This window comes from Oncorhynchus kisutch, linkage group LG22, assembly GCF_002021735.2.
Source record: "Oncorhynchus kisutch isolate 150728-3 linkage group LG22, Okis_V2, whole genome shotgun sequence".
In the NCBI taxonomy this organism is placed as follows: domain Eukaryota; kingdom Metazoa; phylum Chordata; class Actinopteri; order Salmoniformes; family Salmonidae; genus Oncorhynchus; species Oncorhynchus kisutch.
Window position 1 is genome coordinate 24,646,900 of NC_034195.2, and position 17,598 is coordinate 24,664,497.

At 44.1% G+C, this 17,598-nt stretch overlaps 1 protein-coding gene across 4 annotated transcripts in view; it reads right to left on the reverse strand.

The window, feature by feature from the left end:
• Positions 1-7,783: 7,783 nt before the first annotated feature.
• The window catches only part of LOC109867161 (breast cancer anti-estrogen resistance protein 1-like), a 125,584-nt gene continuing 115,769 nt past the window's right edge, over positions 7,784-17,598 (reverse strand). For 2 of the 4 annotated variants that reach the window (XM_031801494.1, XM_031801493.1), the window contains exons 4-7: positions 14,065-14,169; positions 12,629-13,843; positions 11,433-11,516; positions 7,784-10,014 (exon numbers count right to left, since the gene is read on the reverse strand). In XM_031801494.1, coding sequence (XP_031657354.1) covers positions 9,502-10,014; positions 11,433-11,516; positions 12,629-13,843; positions 14,065-14,169 — 1,917 coding nt within the window. In that variant the 3' untranslated portion in view covers positions 7,784-9,501. Of the gene's footprint in view, positions 10,018-11,432; positions 11,517-12,628; positions 13,844-14,064; positions 14,170-17,598 lie in introns of all 4 variants that reach the window. The other 2 variants (XM_031801492.1, XM_031801491.1) reach the window with 1 other exon arrangement.

A 17,598-nucleotide genomic window follows, 5' to 3' on the forward strand; every position in this document is an offset into this window, starting at 1 on the left:
ACATTTGCCTTTTGTGGTATGGCCTTTGTTTAATCTGACGTTTCATTTGCATACAAAGTGTGTGTGTGTGTGTATGAAATTATACCCACCTTCCTTTGCACTAGCTGTGGTTATACTCCATAATCCCGCTAATACAGTAACATTGACAAAGTCAGTGTGTTAGGAATAATCAGGCAGGGTCACCACTGTGTATTAAAAGACTGACCTTGCAATCATTGCTGAAATTCACAAGGCCACATGAAGATAAAACACAACTTAACATTGCGATCAAGTGTCTTCATAATAGGATTCATGCTTAATATTACTGCATTGGTATAGACCAGGGGCCTTTTCTTTCCCAGGGACCCCCTCCCAGACAAACTGGCGAACCAGGGACCCCCATCATACGTTAGCAAAAACATGTCTCTGTCTAGGTCTCTTCCTCATCTGAAGAGGTGTAGCAAGGATCGGACCAATGCGCAGCGTGGTAAGTGTCCATGTTTTAATAGAAAAAACTGAACATGAACACAAATACAAAATAACAAAGTGAAATGGAAACGAAACAGTCCCGTGTGGCACAAACACTGACACAGGAAACAAACACCCACAAAACACCAGTGAAAATGAGGCTACCTAAATATGGTTCTCAATCAGGGACAACGATAAACAGCTGCCTCTGATTGAGAACCATACTACGCAGAAACAGAAACCAAAACATAGAAACACAAAACATAGACTGCCCACCCCAACTCACGCCCTGACCATACTAAATAAAGACAAAACAAAGGAAATAAAGGTCAGAATGTGACAGTCTCCACATCTTGTCTTATCATCAGGTGAATGATAATGGCAAGGAGACATTTTAACATGAATAGATTTGGTAGATCGTTTTTGATTATTTTGACCTCCCCACATTATAATTGTAAAAGGTGTAAACTCTAACATAGCCTATTAGCTAGAAAGGTAACTCCAAACATACAGTTGAAGTCGGAAGTTTACATACACCTTAGCCAAACACATTTAAACTCAGTTTTTCACAATTCCTGACACCTAATCCTAGTAAAAATTCCTTGTCTTAGGTCAGTTAGGGTCACCACTTTATTTTAAGAATGTGAAATGTCAGAATAATAGTAGAGAGAATGATTTATTTCAGCTTTTATTTCTTTCATCACATTCCCAGTGGGTCAGAAGTTTACATACACTCAATTAGTATTTGGTAGCATTGCCTTTAAATGGTTTAACTTGGATCAAACGTTTTGGGTAGCCTTCCACAAGCTTCCCACAATAAGTTGGGTGACTTTTGGCCCATTCCTCCTGACAGAGCTGGTGTAACTCAAATCAGATCAAATCAAATGTATTTATATAGCCCTTCTTACATCAGCTGATATCTCAAAGTGCTGTACAGAAACCCAGCCTAAAACCCCAAACAGCAAGCAATGCAGGTGTAGAAGCACGGTGGCTAGGAAAAACTCCATAGAAAGGCCAAAACCTAGCAAGAAACCTAGAGAGGAACCAGGCTATGAGGGGTGGACAGTCCTCTTCTGGCTGTGCCGGGTGGAGATTATAACAGTACATGGCCAAGATTTTCAAATGTTCATAAATGACCAGCATGGTCAAATAATAATAATCACAGTAGTTGTCGAGGGTGCAACAGGTCAGCACCTCAGGAGTAAATGTCAGTTGGCTTTTCATAGCCGATCATTAAGAGTATCTCTACCGCTACTGCTGTCTCTAGAGAGTTGAAAACAGCCGGTCTGGGACAGGTAGCATGTCTGGTGAACAGGTCAGGGTTCCATAGTCGCAGGCAGAACAGCTGAAACTGGAGCAGCAGCACGGCCAGGTGAACTGGGGAGAGCAAGGAGTCATCATGCCAGGTAGTCCTGAGGCATGGTCCTAGGGCTCAGGTCATCCAAGAGAGAAAAAGAAAGAAAGAGAAAAAGAGAGAATTCGAGAGAGCATACTTAAATTCACACTGTAACTGAGTTAGGTTTGTAGGCCTCCTTGCGCACACACACTTTTTCAGTTCTACCCACAAATTTTCTATAGGCAGAACAGCTGAAACTGGAGCAGCAGCACGGCCAGGTGAACTGGGGACAGCAAGGAGTCATCATGCCAGGTAGTCCTGAGGCATGGTCCTAGGGCTCAGGTCCTCCAAGAGAGAAAAAGAAAGAAAGAGAAAAAGAGAGAATTCGAGAGAGCATACTTAAATTCACACTGTACCTGAGTTAGGTTTGTAGGCCTCCTTGCGCACACACACTTTTTCAGTTCTACCCACAAATGTTCTATAGGATTGAGGTCAGGGCTTTGTGATGGCCACTCCAATACCTTGACTTTGTTGTCCTTAAGCCATTTTGCCACAACTTTGTAAGTATGCTTGGGGTCATTGTCCATTTGGAAGACCCATTTGCGACCAAGCTTTAACTTCACTGATGTATTGAGATGTTGCTTCAATTCTCCTTCTCATGATGCCATATATTTTGTGAAGTGCACCAGTCCCTCCTGCAGAAAAGCACCCCCACAACATAATGCTGCCACCCCCCGTGCTTCACGGTTGGGATGGTGTTCTTCGGCTTGCAGGCCTCCCCCTTTTTCCTCCAAACATAACAATGGTCATTATGGCCAAACAGTTCTATTTTTGTTTCATCAGACCAGAGGACATTTCTCCAATAAGTATGACCTTTGTCCCCAAGTGCAGTTGCAAACCGTAGCCCGGCTTTTGTATGGCGGTTTTGAAGCAGTGGCTTCTTCCTTGCTAAGCGGTCTTTCAGGTTATGTCGATATAGGACTCGTTTTACTGTGGATATAGATACTTTTGTACCTGAATCCTCCAGCATCTTCACAAGGTCCTTTGCTGTTGTTCTGGGATTCATTTGCACTTTTCGCACCAAAGTACATTCATCTCTAGGAGAGAGAATGCGTCTCCTTCCTGAGCGGTATGACGGCTCAGGAAATTTGGAAATTGCTCCCAAGGATGAACCAGACTTGTGGAGGTCTACAATTATTTTTCTGAGGTCTTGCCTGATTTCTTTTGATTTTCGCATGATGTCAAGGGAAGAGGCACTGAGTTTGAAGGTAGGCCTTGAAATACATCCACGGGTACACCTCCAATTGACTCAAATAATGTCAATTAGCCTATCAGAAGCTTCTAAAGCCATGACATAATTTTCTGGATTTTCCAAGCTGTTTAAAAGCACAGTCAACTTAGAGTATGTAAACTTCTGACCCACTGGAATTGTGATACAGTGAATTCTAAGTGAAATAATCTGTCTGTAAACAATTGTTGGGAAAATTACTTGTATCATGCACAAAGTAGATGTCCTAACCGACTTGCCAAAACTATAGTTGGTTAACAAGAAATGTGTGGAGTGGTTGAAAAAACAGTTTTAATGACTCCAATATAAGTGTATATAAACTTCCGACTTCAACTGTATGTTCAAGTCAAGAAAGCTTACCAGCAGCCAGCAACACTTGCTGCCCTGGTAGCCTGTTTACCGGTGCTTTCTCAATACCTATGTCAGATACTCCAGTGAATGTAGTTAACTCCAATGAGTGTAATTTTCAATTTTCTACCGTAGTAGGTATGTATTCTCTTGTTGCTTGCAATAATCATAAAAACGTTGAGAAAAAAAATACAAATCCCCCTAGGGGACCCCAGACTCCCAGTTGAATACCATAGACTCATCATATCCCTAAATCCCTTTTTTTAAGCGTTAAGAGCTGGACTGTATCTATGTCAAGCCATAAGCATGAGTTATGATCCTTATGCGAGTAGCAGAGATTCAGTTCCATTAGAGCAGCGGTTGTTGAACTATTTTCATTGTATGTTAAAAATAATACACTTTGGCTGTGAAGACAATTATACTTTGACCATTGTCTCCCATTTTATTTTATTGTGATGTTAATGACATTTGTTTTTTATTATAATTATTTGGTGCACGTCGCTAGATACAGTATAGCCTAGCTTTTAGCTAGTTAGCTGCTCTATACCTTAACTTGCTAGAAAGTTGAGTTGAGTAATAAGTTGAGTAATAAGTAATTAAATGTAATGTTTTATTATCAACTAAAACAATATGTTTATCCTGTCGAATGAAAAGGTCATATTTAGCCATTTCCCCAAATAAATGCGATCTCTGACGAGAGACTGCTCTCCTCCACCTTGTCTTGAGTTGTTAAACCCTATCCTATACTCTCCGTCCAGTAGTGGAATGAGATTGTATGAAGTTGAAGCACGACATAATGAAATACATCACGATGTAAATGGGGCATCACGCTGGATCTGGTTGAATCTAGGCCTTAGTTACACATTAAGATATTAACAATTTAGTTTCTATAGTTTCACAGAAGCCTCGTTTATACCTGCCGCTAACATGCGTCCTAATCTTGTCCACATTCTGATTGTGCCCACATTTTCAGAAATATGTGTCTCATAGTCCACTGTGTCTGTACTATGACCAGATTTCCAGGTCCTTCCCTGTATGCAAATTATTTGACACATATTCATTCAAAATAATATGTATTTATTTATTTTAAGACATATTGATGCCATAAGTCAATGGTGCCACCTATCAATGATTTTAGAGGGCGGGATAATGATGGTTTAAATGATTTCACTCTCCATATCCATCTACACTTGTAAGATATCCAGACACAATGTGTGTCTGACTACCTCAGGAGGTAGATCACAATGAGTCTTTTAATCATCTACACTTGTCTAAAAATGTGGACACAATCAGAATGTGAACAAGATCATGACAAAGGACGTATGTTAGAATCAGGTATAAACAGAGCCAGAATCACTGCGGCCCGGGGCCTCGTGAGTGATGAAGCGGTCTAAGGCGTCACTACAGACCCAGGATTTGATCCCAAACAACCGTGACTGGGAGTCCCATAGGGCAGCGCACAATTGGCCCAGTGTCGACCGGGTTAGGGGAAGGTTTGGCCGGTGGGGCTTAACTTGGCTCATTGTGCTCTAGCGACTCCTTGTGGCATTCCGGGCGCCTGAAATTGTGGAGAAAAAGGGGGTAAAATACAAAAAAATATGTATATATATAGTTGTGGCCAAAAGTTTTGAGAATGACACAAATATTAATTTCCACAAAATTGGCTGCTTCAGTGTCTTTAGATATTTTTGTCAGATGTTACTATGGAATACTAAAGTATAATTACAAGCATTTCATAAGTGTCAAGGCTTTTACTGACAATTACATGAAGTTGATGCAAAGAGTCAACATTTACAGTGTTGACCCTTCTTTTTCAAGACCTCTGCAATCTGCCCTGGCATGCTGTCAATTAACTTCTGGGCCAGATCCTGACTGATGGCAGCCCATTCTTGCATAACCAATGCTTGGAGTTTGTCAGAATTTGTGGGTTTTTGTTTGTCCACCCGCCTCTTGAGGATTGACCACAAGTTCTCAATGGGATTAAGGTCTGCGGAGTTTCCTGGCAATGGACCCAAAATATCATTTTTTTGTTCACCGAGCCACTTAGTTATCACTTTTGCCTTATGGCAAGGTGCTCCATCATGCTGGAAAAGGCATTGTTCATCACCAAACTGTTCCTGGATGGTTGGGAGAAGTTGCTCTCGGAGGATGTGTTGGTACCATTCTTTATTCATGGCTGTGTTCTTAGGCAAAATTGCTTCTCTTGGTTGAGAAGCAACCCCACACATGAATGGTCTCAGGATGCTTTACTGTTGGCATGACACAGGACTGAGTGTAGTGCTCACCTTGTCTTCTCCGGACAAGCTTTTTCCGAATGCCCCAAACCATCCGAAAGGGGATTAATCAAAGACTATGACTTTACCCCAGTCCTCAGCAGTCCAATCCCTGTACCTTTTGCAGAATATCAGTCTGTCCCCAATGTTTTTCCTGGAGAGAAGTAGCTTCTTTGCTGCCCTTCTTGACACCAGGCCATCCTCCAAAAGTCTTCGCCTCACTGTGTGTGCAGATGCACTCACACCTGCCTGCTGCCATTCCTGAGCAAGCTCTGTACTGGTGGTGCCCTGATCCCGCAGCTGAATCAACTTTAGGAGACGGTCCTGGCGCTTGCTGGACTTTCTTGGGCTCTCTGAAGCTTTCTTCACAACAATTGAACCTCTCTCCTTGAAGTTCTTGACGATCCGATAAATGGTTGATTTCGGTGCAATCTTACTTGCAGCAATATCCTTGCCTGTGAAGTCCTTTTTGTGCAAAGCAATGATGACGGCACGTGTTTCCTTGCAGGTAACCATGGTTGACAGAGGAAGAACAATGACTCCAAGCACCACCCTCCTTTTGAAGCTTCCAGTCTGTTATTCGAACTCAATCAGCATGACAGAGTGATCTCCAGCCTTGTCCTCGTCAACACTCACACCTGTGTTAACGAGAGAATCACTGACATGATGTCAGCTGGTCCTTTTGAGGCAGGGCTGAAATGTCGTGGAAATGTTTTTTGGGGATTCAGTTAATTTGCATGGCAAAGAGGGACTTTTCAATTAGTTGCAATTCATCTGATCACTCTTCATAACATTCTGGAGTATATGCAAATTACCATCATACAAACTGAGGCAGCAGACTTTGTGAAAATTAATATTTGTGTCATTCTCAAAACTTTTGGCAGTCTCAAAACTTTTACCAGTCAAACGTTTGGACACACCTACTCATTCAATTGTTTTTCTTTCTTTGACTATTTTCTACATTGTCGAATAATAGTGAAAACATCAAAACTATGAAATAACACATATGGAATCATGTAGTAACCAAAAAAAGTGTTAAACGAATCTAATTATATTTTATAGTTTAGATTATTCAAAGTAGCCACCATTTGCCTTGATGACAGCTTTGCACACTCTTGGCATTCTCTCAACCAGCTTCACATGGAATGATTTTCCAACAGTCGAAGAAATTCCCACATATGCTGAGCACTTGTTGACTGCTTTTCCTTCACATTGCAGTCCAATTCATCGCAAACCATCTTAGTTGGGTTGAGGTAGGGTGATTGTGGAGACCAGGTCATCTGATGCAGCACTCCATCACTCTCCTTATTGGTCAAATACTCCTAACGCAGCCTGGAGGTGTGGTGGGTCATTGTCCTGTTGAAAAACAAATGATAGTCCCTCTAAGCGCAAACCAGATAGGATGGCAAATCGCTGCAGAATGCTGTGGTAGCCATGCTGGTTAAATGTGCCTTGAATTCTAAATAAATTACAGACAGTTATCACCAGCAAAGCACCCCACACCATCACACTTCCTCCTCCATGCTTCACGGTGGGAACCACACATGCAGAGATCATCCGTTCACCTACTCTGCATCTCACAAAAACACGGTGTTTGGAATCAAAAATCTCAAATTTGGACTCATCAGACGAAAGGACAGATTTCCACCGGTCTAATGTCCATTGCGCATGTGTCTTGGACCAAGCAAGTCTCTTCTTCTTATTGGTGTCCTTCAGTAGTGGTTTCTTTGCAGCAATTCGACCATAAAGGCCTGATTCACACAGTCTCCTCTGAACAGTTGTTGTTGAGATGTGTCTGATACTTGAACTCTGTGAAGCATTTATTTGAGCTGCAATTTCTGAGGCTGGTAATGAACTTTGACAAGAGTTAGTGTATTATTATATATATATATATATAAAAATATATATAATCATGGCGGTCCAGCATACAGAGCCCCAGGGTAAGTAGAGACACACTTGACAAGGAGATCAGATATCTCTCAGGAGTTGGTGTTAGTGCTGAAGTTACTGGGGTACAATGATCTTACAATTAACTAAGCATTTCTAGTATATGCAATTTCACTCACAGCACATAGCTTCTTAAAGAGAGAGTAGGTTTGAAGTTTATTTTTTAATGAAAATATATTAAGCATATATTTTCCAGTTATGCAATGTCCTGAACATATATATTTCAAATCTTAAAACACAGATTTGAGACCATAATAACATCACCACAAATACCAGTCTGCTTTGTTTTCAAGGTATTATTTTTACTTGATAGGGGTTTCAACTATATCCACAACAACATGTTGCAGCGATTTATAGTACAATATGTAATCTGATACTTGGAATACAGCCAATCAGGTTTTAGAAAACTGGACAATGGAAACTGGAGTGGCAGCAGATTCCTCTGCTTCATGTGGAGATGTCTCCAGGACTCAAGAACTAGTAAAACACACCCACTGGCCAAGCTGAACTCACATACCTCTGGTACAGCTATTGGAAGAGGGGATATGATACAGCTGCTGCAAAGTCATTTGAAGTGTCAAGAATGGTTACTGTTATGCAAACAGGCATTACCTTCAATATTATGTGTGTGTGTGTGTGTGTGTGTGTGTACACATACATTTGGTAAAATGCAGAGATGTGGCTCACAAACAACCACTCCCTAATTTGCTCATCAACTTACAAGGGTGTTGAGTGTATGCTCATGATTCAAATGCACTTCTCACACCTTTACCCCCATAGCGGGTTTCCCTGGCCTGCAGGGTGCAGTGGTGCTGTCCAGGAAGTGCTAAGGGGAGGGAAAGCAGAGTTATTCCTGTATGAGGTGAGCAGAGAGCCTGGTCTGGAACACAGTGGAGCCACAGAGGAGTCCAAACCAACCCTTTTTAGATCACAGAGAGCATGCAGGACTATGAGAGTCTGGGAGAGTGTGGGTGATACAACAAGCACTCTAGGAGCAGCAGACAGACGGATATTGCCTTGTGCTTTTGAAGAACAAGGGAAGTTGTAATGCAGAAAAAAATACGTAAATTCATATTTCTTTTAACCTCAGATTTCTTACCTCCAAATCAGGTTTGTTCTTTTCATTCTGACTTCTATCTCAAAGGAAGAGATAGTATTATAAGAAAGTCTTCTAATTGGGGCATTTTAATTAGCATGTAGAACTACTCAAATGAATCCTGTCCCATGACAGCAGTATATCTGAGAATGTTATTAACTGTCAGGGAAACCTCTCCCTCCCAGCCCCTACCCAGAATGCCTTACACTCACAACCCGATCCCCAGCCTCCTTTGACAGAGCCAAGGAAAGCTATTCATTTTCTGTCAACATATCCTACAGCTCACCTGACAAGTACATTACTTTAACAAAATCCACCATATTTGATAATCTGGGATGAAAAACAGCATTACGTAATACATACATTGTGTTTGAAATGTAAACATCCTTAATCAACGCATTATAACAATAATGATAACAATTATAATAAGCAGAGCAATAATTACAGTATAGCAACAATAATAACAGTGGACATTGTCTAAAAACTACATCATGTTTTCCAGGTCTCAAAAACATATATATATATATATATATAGTGGAAGTTCATTTTCTTTGACTTTTTTTTCTGGCTAATAGTAACTTAAAATATTTACAATGATTCATTTACAACCAATGGCCCAGCCCAGTCAGATAGTTGTCCTTTTTTGAAATAAAAAGCACAAGAGGAGGTTGAAGGGTCCATGTGTCTGTGACAGTGACCCACTGGGTGTGTGGGTGCTGTGTGTCCCAGTGTGGACTCCCCATGTCAGTGTCTCAGGACCAGAGGTTCACATGGCCACCAGCTGGCCCAGAGCCATGCGGAACTGCTGTGTGCAGCCGGCCAGCTCCCTCACCCTCTCCGTCATGTCTCGCGCCGCACCGGGGGACGGGTACTGCAGCGCTGCAGTCTTGGTGCTCACTACGATGTCCTTGAGTTTGTCACACAGCGTGTTACTGTGCTGGGCTACATGCGCCCGCACCTCTGGGGACTTGGCCTGTCGCGAGAGCGTGTCCCCGATGAACACCAGCTTGTGTGCGCTGAGGATGACAAACTTGCTGTGAGCCACAAAGATCTTGGGCGGCTGGTTGTTGTTGATGGAGGAATAGAAGGCGTCGATGGCGTTGGTGAGGGTGGTGACGTTGGCCTCACACTGCTCCGAGTAGAAGAGCAGCAGCTGCCGGTCACCCATGCTCAGCTTGCTCCGCTGGGCCGTTGGGTAGTGGGGAGGCGGAGTCCAGCCTGAGATATCGTTGTTGATTGGCCGGCTGACTTCCTGCTCCAGTCGCTCAAACTGTTTCAGCTGCAGTAGATGGGAACACAGAGAGTAAATAAATATCTGCCTGATCTGTAAACATCCCATATCAACTGACTGAAAGCTCAGCCTCTGAGACACCAATGTAACACTACCGTCACATATAATGTCCTTCCAAACACTCCCTTATTATTGACAATGGCTACATTTAGAGAAGCAGCCCAATTCTGATCTTTTTTTCACCAATTGATCGTTTGACCAATCAGATCAGCTCTGAAAAATATCTGATGTGAAAAGATCAGGGCCCGGTTTCCCAAAAGCATTTTAAGGCTAAGTTCATCGTTAGAACTATTAGTTCCTATTGTTCTAAGATGAACTTAGCCTTAACCTGTTGAGTGTAGGGGGCAGTATTTTGATGTTTGGATGAAAAACTTACCCATCTGAAACTGCCTATTTCTCAGGCCCAGAATCTAGAATATGCATATAATTGTCAGAAAACACTCTAAAGTTTCCAAAACGGTCAAAATATTGTCTGTTAGTATAACAGAACTGATATTGCAGGTGAAAACCTGAGAAAAATCCAACAAGGATTTTTTTTCTTCCAACAAGGCCTAAGAGAAACGAATCTCCCTGTTCCATTGCATGCCTTCCCTCCATTTAAAGGGATATCAACCAGAAGCCATACAGTCTTTAGACATAGTTTCAGGCTTTTATTCTGAGAACGAGAAAGATCACATCGCATCAGTGGATGGCTGGGTGCATGAGTTTTGCATGAGTTTTGCAATCTCCTATTGAAAAAGCTACGGTCCGGTTGAAATATTATCGATTATTTATTGTAAAATAAACCTGAGGGTTGATTATAAAAAACGTTTGACATGTTTTTACGAACTTTACGGATACTATTTGGAATTTTCGTCTGCCCCGTCGTGACCGCTCGAGCCTGTGGATTTCTTAACAAAACGCACCAAACAAATGGAGGTATTTTGGATATAAAAATAATCTTTATGGAACAAAAGGAACATTTATTGTGTAACTGGGAGTCTCGTGAGTGCAAACAACCGAAGATCATCAAAGGTAAGCGATTCATTTTATTGCTTTTCTGACTATCGTTACCAATCTACTTTGCTGCTAGCTGTTTGTAATGTTTTGTCTGCTGAGAGAGATGTCCTAACATAAACGCTTGGATAGCTTTGCTGTAAAACTTTTTTGAACTCTGACACGCCAGGTGAATTAACAACAAGCAAAGCTGTGTTTTGCTATATTGCACTTGTGATTTCATGAAAATTTAATATTTTTAGCAATTTAATTTGAATTTGGCCCTTCTTCAATTCAGCCGATGTTGACGAAGTTAAGATGCTTTTGGGAAACCGGGCACAAAAAAGACCAATTAGTAAAACAAATATCAGAATTGGGCTGCCTGTCATTTACACATCCACTCGCTCACTGACAGACCCACAGATCCTCACCTGCTGCTGTTCCAGTGTGGTTTTGTTGTGTCTGGTCCCTTTCTCTAATAATTGCCTCTGATTCTTCTCAAACTCCTCCTTACCCTGGAAACCAAAGGACGGAAAGAAGAGTAAACTTACTTACTGCTCCAAGCACATAGACAGACACAAACACGCTCAGACAATGCTGGGATGAGATTTGAATTCTACTGGATCAAGGAAGGATCACCCATATAAAATGATCCATCTGACTCAACGTGTGATAATTCTCCTAATCAGCAGAGGGCAGTATGAGCTCATATTAGACCAGACCACACACAGCAGCTCTGCCACTACCCTGAGGGTAGCTGACACATGAATTCAGGGTTTGTATGTTAGTGTGCTACACACACATAAAGCACTGAAACAGTGAATATATAAATGTCTGTTAGATAATAATAATTTGGTGGGTGCTTATATTTTTCCTATTTCACACATGAACAAGTGTGTATTAATATGTATGAGTGAATTGGAAATGTGTTTTTTTGCATATCCCAACTCAGAGAGTGGGGTCTTGGCCAGGCTCTGCCATTATCAACTGCAACCCTGGAGAATTAGGGTTAAGTGCCTTGCTCAAGGGAACATCGACAGACGTTTCCCCTTGTCGGCTTCGAACTAGCAACATTTTGGTTACTGGCTCAACACTCTTACCGCAAGGCTACCTGCCACCCACAATGATATCATATCGTCTTAAAATCATCTGTTCCTCTTGCATTTTCACAACCACAATACTGCTGCACGTGAGGGCAACAACAGCAGCAATGGACAGAGATGGTGATGATGTATGATGGGTATGTAGAGAAACACGCCTGTACATGTAGTAATGATGATTGATGATGACACCTGAAGCAGTGCACCAGTATGTGTCGCCCACATGGGGAAGCCTTTTATGGGGCATTGATCTGCTGGCTGTGGTGTGGAAATGGAGATACACCGGGAGTCTATCCTCTCTCTCATCTCACACACCGGCGTATCATTGAACACAGACAGACACCATGGCTCGACATGCTTAACATAATCCATGGGCTAATGTAGAGTGCTGCTGATTGTTCTGAACCACCGTACCGCTATGAGGAAGTACTGGTGCTGTTGATTCAGTGTACCAATATACACCAAACTAATTCTCTACTGATAAATGAGGACATAAATGTGTGATGATTCATAAGAGGGGGTTTTACCTGTAAATGCACATAGTCATAGTCCTCCATCCATCCCTCCTCGGTGGTCTCGTACGGCCGGTCACGGGTCTCCTCCTCGGCTGTGAGCTTGGGCGGGGACGGCAGGGGGCGGGACTGAATGTTGGCTCTCCCGTCTCCCATCTGATAGGCTGAGATGTTGTTGTTGGTCATCTGACCCATGAGGTCAGCGGCATGGGGGACGGGGGGCAGAGGAAGCTGCTGCTGCTTGTTTGTCCTTTTGAAGAGCAGCGAGGCGTTGCCATGGAGAAATGAGGCCAGCTGTTTGGTGTCGTCAGGCACACCGCGGGCACACATGACCAGCCGGTCCAGGTCATCCCCACTGCTGCCTGCTGAGGGCGTCATCAGGGCAGAAGGGGCCCAGGCCACAGCATCCAGAGCCTGGCTGTACTTGACAAGGCCCTGGAAGGCCTCCTCCATCTTCTGCACCTGCTTGCCCAGCTTGGCCTGTAACGTGCGGTCAGTGGCCTGGGCAGAGTTGGCCACAGCCCCCCTGGCAAACTCCAGCAGGTCCCTGACAGCCACCCTCATCCTGTCCACCGCCTGCCTGATGGTTGGCAGGTTGGCCTCCATCTGGGTGGAGCTGCGCCAGTTCCCACTGATGAAGGACATGAGGAGGGAGACAGAGCCCTCCACCCCCTGCTGCAGACGGGAGAGGCGCTCCATGGCCTGATCTAGATCCAGGATCAACAGCTTCCCTGGGCCGGACTGGCTGGGCACCGCTGACTCCCTGACTGGCACCATGTCCAGAGAGGAGGTGGACAGGTTGCTGCGGGTGCTGCCCGTGCTGGAGGCAGACAGGCGTTTGAAGCTGACCGTCAGCTCCTCTGTGGCGCCCGCATCTCGCACCACCTGAGGGGGGATGTCATAGATGGAGTCCTCGCCTGCAGGCCGCTCACGGGGGAAATCGTACACATCCTGGGGGTCATGGAGTGCACCCTTCCTCAGACTGGCGGGGATGTCGTAGATCTCCTGACCCAGGTGGGCGTCTGGGTAGTGCTTTCCGGTGAGGGGAGGGGGAGGGATATCGTACACATCTTCAGGGATGGGGGGCTCAGGCCCACCGGGGATCAGATAGCCCTGGTTCTGGCTCTCCAGACTCTTCAGCTTGGCAAAGTGGGGGAGTACGTCATAGGTCTCCTCCCTGATAGGAGCGTCTGGAACATCCTTGCTGACGGAGGGGGGGAAGTCGTACACCTGGGAGGGAGACAAAGGCAACGTCAAACACACACTGTACTTAACCTCACTGCCACAGGACATCATAATGATGTCAAACACACATTCTGATAAGGAGAGGACAACACCTATCAAGTACAGATGGTAAAGTCCACTGTGACTGATGAGTATCCCCCTGTGTCCCTCCTCTACGACAACAACAGACAGAGAATGTGTTAGTGGTGCAGTAGCTGCAGCCTCACCGTTTGCTGAGAGAGCAGTTGGCTCTTGTCCACACTGGGGGGTGTGTCATAGATGTCTTGACCACTGGGGGGGCCTTTCACCGCCATTGGGGGTGTGTCATACACCTGGATGGGGGACGACGACACAGAGAGATAAAACACACACACCCCACAATAAAGAACAATTTATATTAACACACATCAGATATATATACACACACACACACACACACACACACACATACTTGCACACATACAGACATACACATAAATATACAATCAGCAATGAGAGCTCAGTTACAGCTGCAGCAGACTCAATTTATGAGCATATTAAAAAGGGAGGAACAAATGAAATCAAGCTTCTGAGGGCGTGCTGGATTAATGTGGAGGAGGTGGGGAGGGCGGGAGGGACCCAGACACTCTGCCCACTTTGTCCTCTAATCTCGTCACTCCCTGGGGCCCCTCTTTTCTCCACTGCCTTCCCTACAAGGGGGGGGGGCATTATTGAGGCTGCAGGCTGAGAGGGGGTCAGTGAGGGCACTGGCACACACAACATGAGGACCATCTCTCCCACTCCTACACAGAGGACACACATCCTGTCTGGGACTGCCCTGACACGCACACAGAGAGCTGGATGGACTGGAGCATGACCAAAGTTGGAAACAACTGAAGAGAATCTCTTATACAGCAGAGACCTTAACCTCAGTGCTAACTCTGTTCTGACTAAACCTCTGTGACTCTGGTCAGTTGTGCCTTGCCTGACGACTCCCCATGAATTTATTTCCGCTGCTCTAGCGATCGCTACATTAATTCTGAAACTGACATCCTAAAGTCGTTGTTTGACATCAAAATGAGGGGCACCGTACAAAACAAATTCATCAGCGATTGGATGGTCTCCAGCAAATCTAACCAATCAGAGTATCATGTAAGCCGGCTCTGGCCCAACCCATCAGTTTCTGGGACCAATCAGAAGAGTCAGAATGTGTTTACATTCTAGAAATCATATGGGAGGGAGGCAAATCCAGACTCCCGGAGCAATGTGGATATGTAGGCAGGCAAAGTTGTACATGCCTTCTCCACGGTAGGACATGTATGAAAACTATAAGGATATGTGTGTGATGCCCACAATATGCAACATTCAAAATAATGTGGAGATATTTCTGCAACAATGCTGCAGAATGTGTGTTGAGAGGATGCCTATTGCAAAAACACTATTTTCTAAGGCACTGTTAAAGTCAATACAATCCCATAATGCACTTCAGCCTGGAGCAGCGGCAAGGGAATTAACTTTGCCGTCAGTCTTGTATGAGTAAACTTCTGGAACACACTGCCCTGCAGCAGCCACAGTCCTGTCTCTCTCTCTCTCTCTCTCTCTCCAGCCTATGAAACCTCTGTTGTTTTGCACACTACTTTTACAGCTTTGATTAGTAGAGTATTTCACAACTACACTGAACAAAAATATAAACATGCAACAATTTCAAAGATTTTACTGAGTTACAGTTCATATGAGGAAATCAGTTAATTAAATTCATCCATTAGGCCCTAATCTATGGATTTCACATGACTGGAATACAGATATGCATCTGTTGGTCACAGATACCTTTTTAAAAAAGTAAGGGCGTGGACCAGAAAACAAGTCAGTGGCTGCGGTCCAAACACTTAAAAGACACCCTAAAAACCTTTAGGACTACCTTAATGAGCAGCTTGGTGACCTAGAGGCCGCAGAGGGAGCACACGTGACACAGCATGCCAATTGCACGTTCTCTCAAAACTTGATACATCTGTGGCATTGTGTTGTGTGACAAAACAGCACATTTTAGAGTGGCCTTTTATTGTTCCCAGCACAAGGTGCACCTGTGCAATGAAGATGCAGTTTAATCAGCTTCTTGATGAGCTATGGATGGATGGTGGATGGATTATATTGGCAAAGGAAAAATGCTCACTAACAGGGATGAAAATACATTTCTGCACATATGTTTAGAGAAATACAATGTTTCTGTGTATGGAATATTTCTGGGATATTGTAGTTCAGCTCATGAAACATGGGACCAACACTTTACATGTTGCGTTTATATTTTTGTTCAGTTTATATAGGTGATGATGGAAGTCACCAAGTCAATGAGATTGGTAATGAGTTTTAGAGGGCAGTTTAAAGCTACAGCCTTTAGGTTATTGGCTGTATTAAAAAGATCTTTGTTGATAATAAACATCAGATTGATGCACCATGTGTGACACACACGTACATTCACAAACACACAACCCAATCTACTTCCAGGGTCTGACAAGAGACACTCTCTGAAGTTTATGATGCTGAGGCAGGATTATCTGCTAGCTGGTTGTCAATGAGCATTGCACCTGAGGAGGAACAGAGTAAGTGGTATCTAAGATTCAACTTCATCCTCGTTTCTCTATGACCTGACAGCAAACAGCAGCAGACTGACAAGCCAACTCCTCCATCCAATCCTGAACCCCTAATAACACACAGAAAATTGCACTCCCATCTCTCGCCATGTGACTGTCCCCAAACAAACAGATTAGCAATTATAATTCTGCACAAACAATGTGATACAATCTGTTCCCCGGGCCTTTGGGGAATTAGAGTGACAGAGGGAGGAGGCAAGAGGGACTACAGTATGAATACCAAATCCACCTTCACAACCATTGGGCACCTTGCCAAAACACTTTGTCAGAATCTTGAATTCATGCGATGTTGTTTGGAGTTGGTATTCAGTGGGTACACTGATCTGATCACAGACAGTTTGGAGTGAAAATGAGATGGTTGTGTTACTCCTTTCAGCAGAAAAGCAAAGCCAGGGCCCATTGGATTGTCCACAGAACCCACTGACTGATCTTAGGCCTGCTATCTGAACTTGAATGCAATGATATCCCTCCAGTCCCAGCACTATACTCTTTCTGACGCTGTCAAACAGCTTTTCCTCTATTTCCCTCATTCTCTCCTCCCTCCAGCTGGTTCTCTTTCCCTCATTCTCTCCTCCCTCCAACTGGTTCTCTTTCCCTCATTCTCTCCTCCCTCCAGCTGGTTCACTTTCCTTCATTCTCTCCTCCCTCCAGCTGGTTCTCTTTCCCTCATTCTCTCCTCCCTCCAGCTGGTTCACTTTCCTTCATTCTCTCCTCCCTCCAGCTGGTTCTCTTTCCCTCATTCTCTCCTCCCTCCAACTGGTTCTCTTTCCCTCATTCTCTCCTCCCTCCAGCTGGTTCACTTTCCTTCATTCTCTCCTCCCTCCAGCTGGTTCTCTTTCCCTCATTCTCTCCTCCCTCCAGCTGGTTCACTTTCCTTCATTCTCTCCTCCCTCCAGCTGGTTCACTTTCCTTCATTCTCTCCTCCCTCCAGCTGGTTCACTTTCCCTCATTCTCTCCTCCCTCCAGCTGGTTCTCTTTCCCTCATTCTCTCCTCCCTCCAACTGGTTCTCTTTCCCTCATTCTCTCCTCCCTCCAGCTGGTTCACTTTCCTTCATTCTCTCCTCCCTCCAGCTGGTTCTCTTTCCCTCATTCTCTCCTCCCTCCAGCTGGTTCACTTTCCTTCATTCTCTCCTC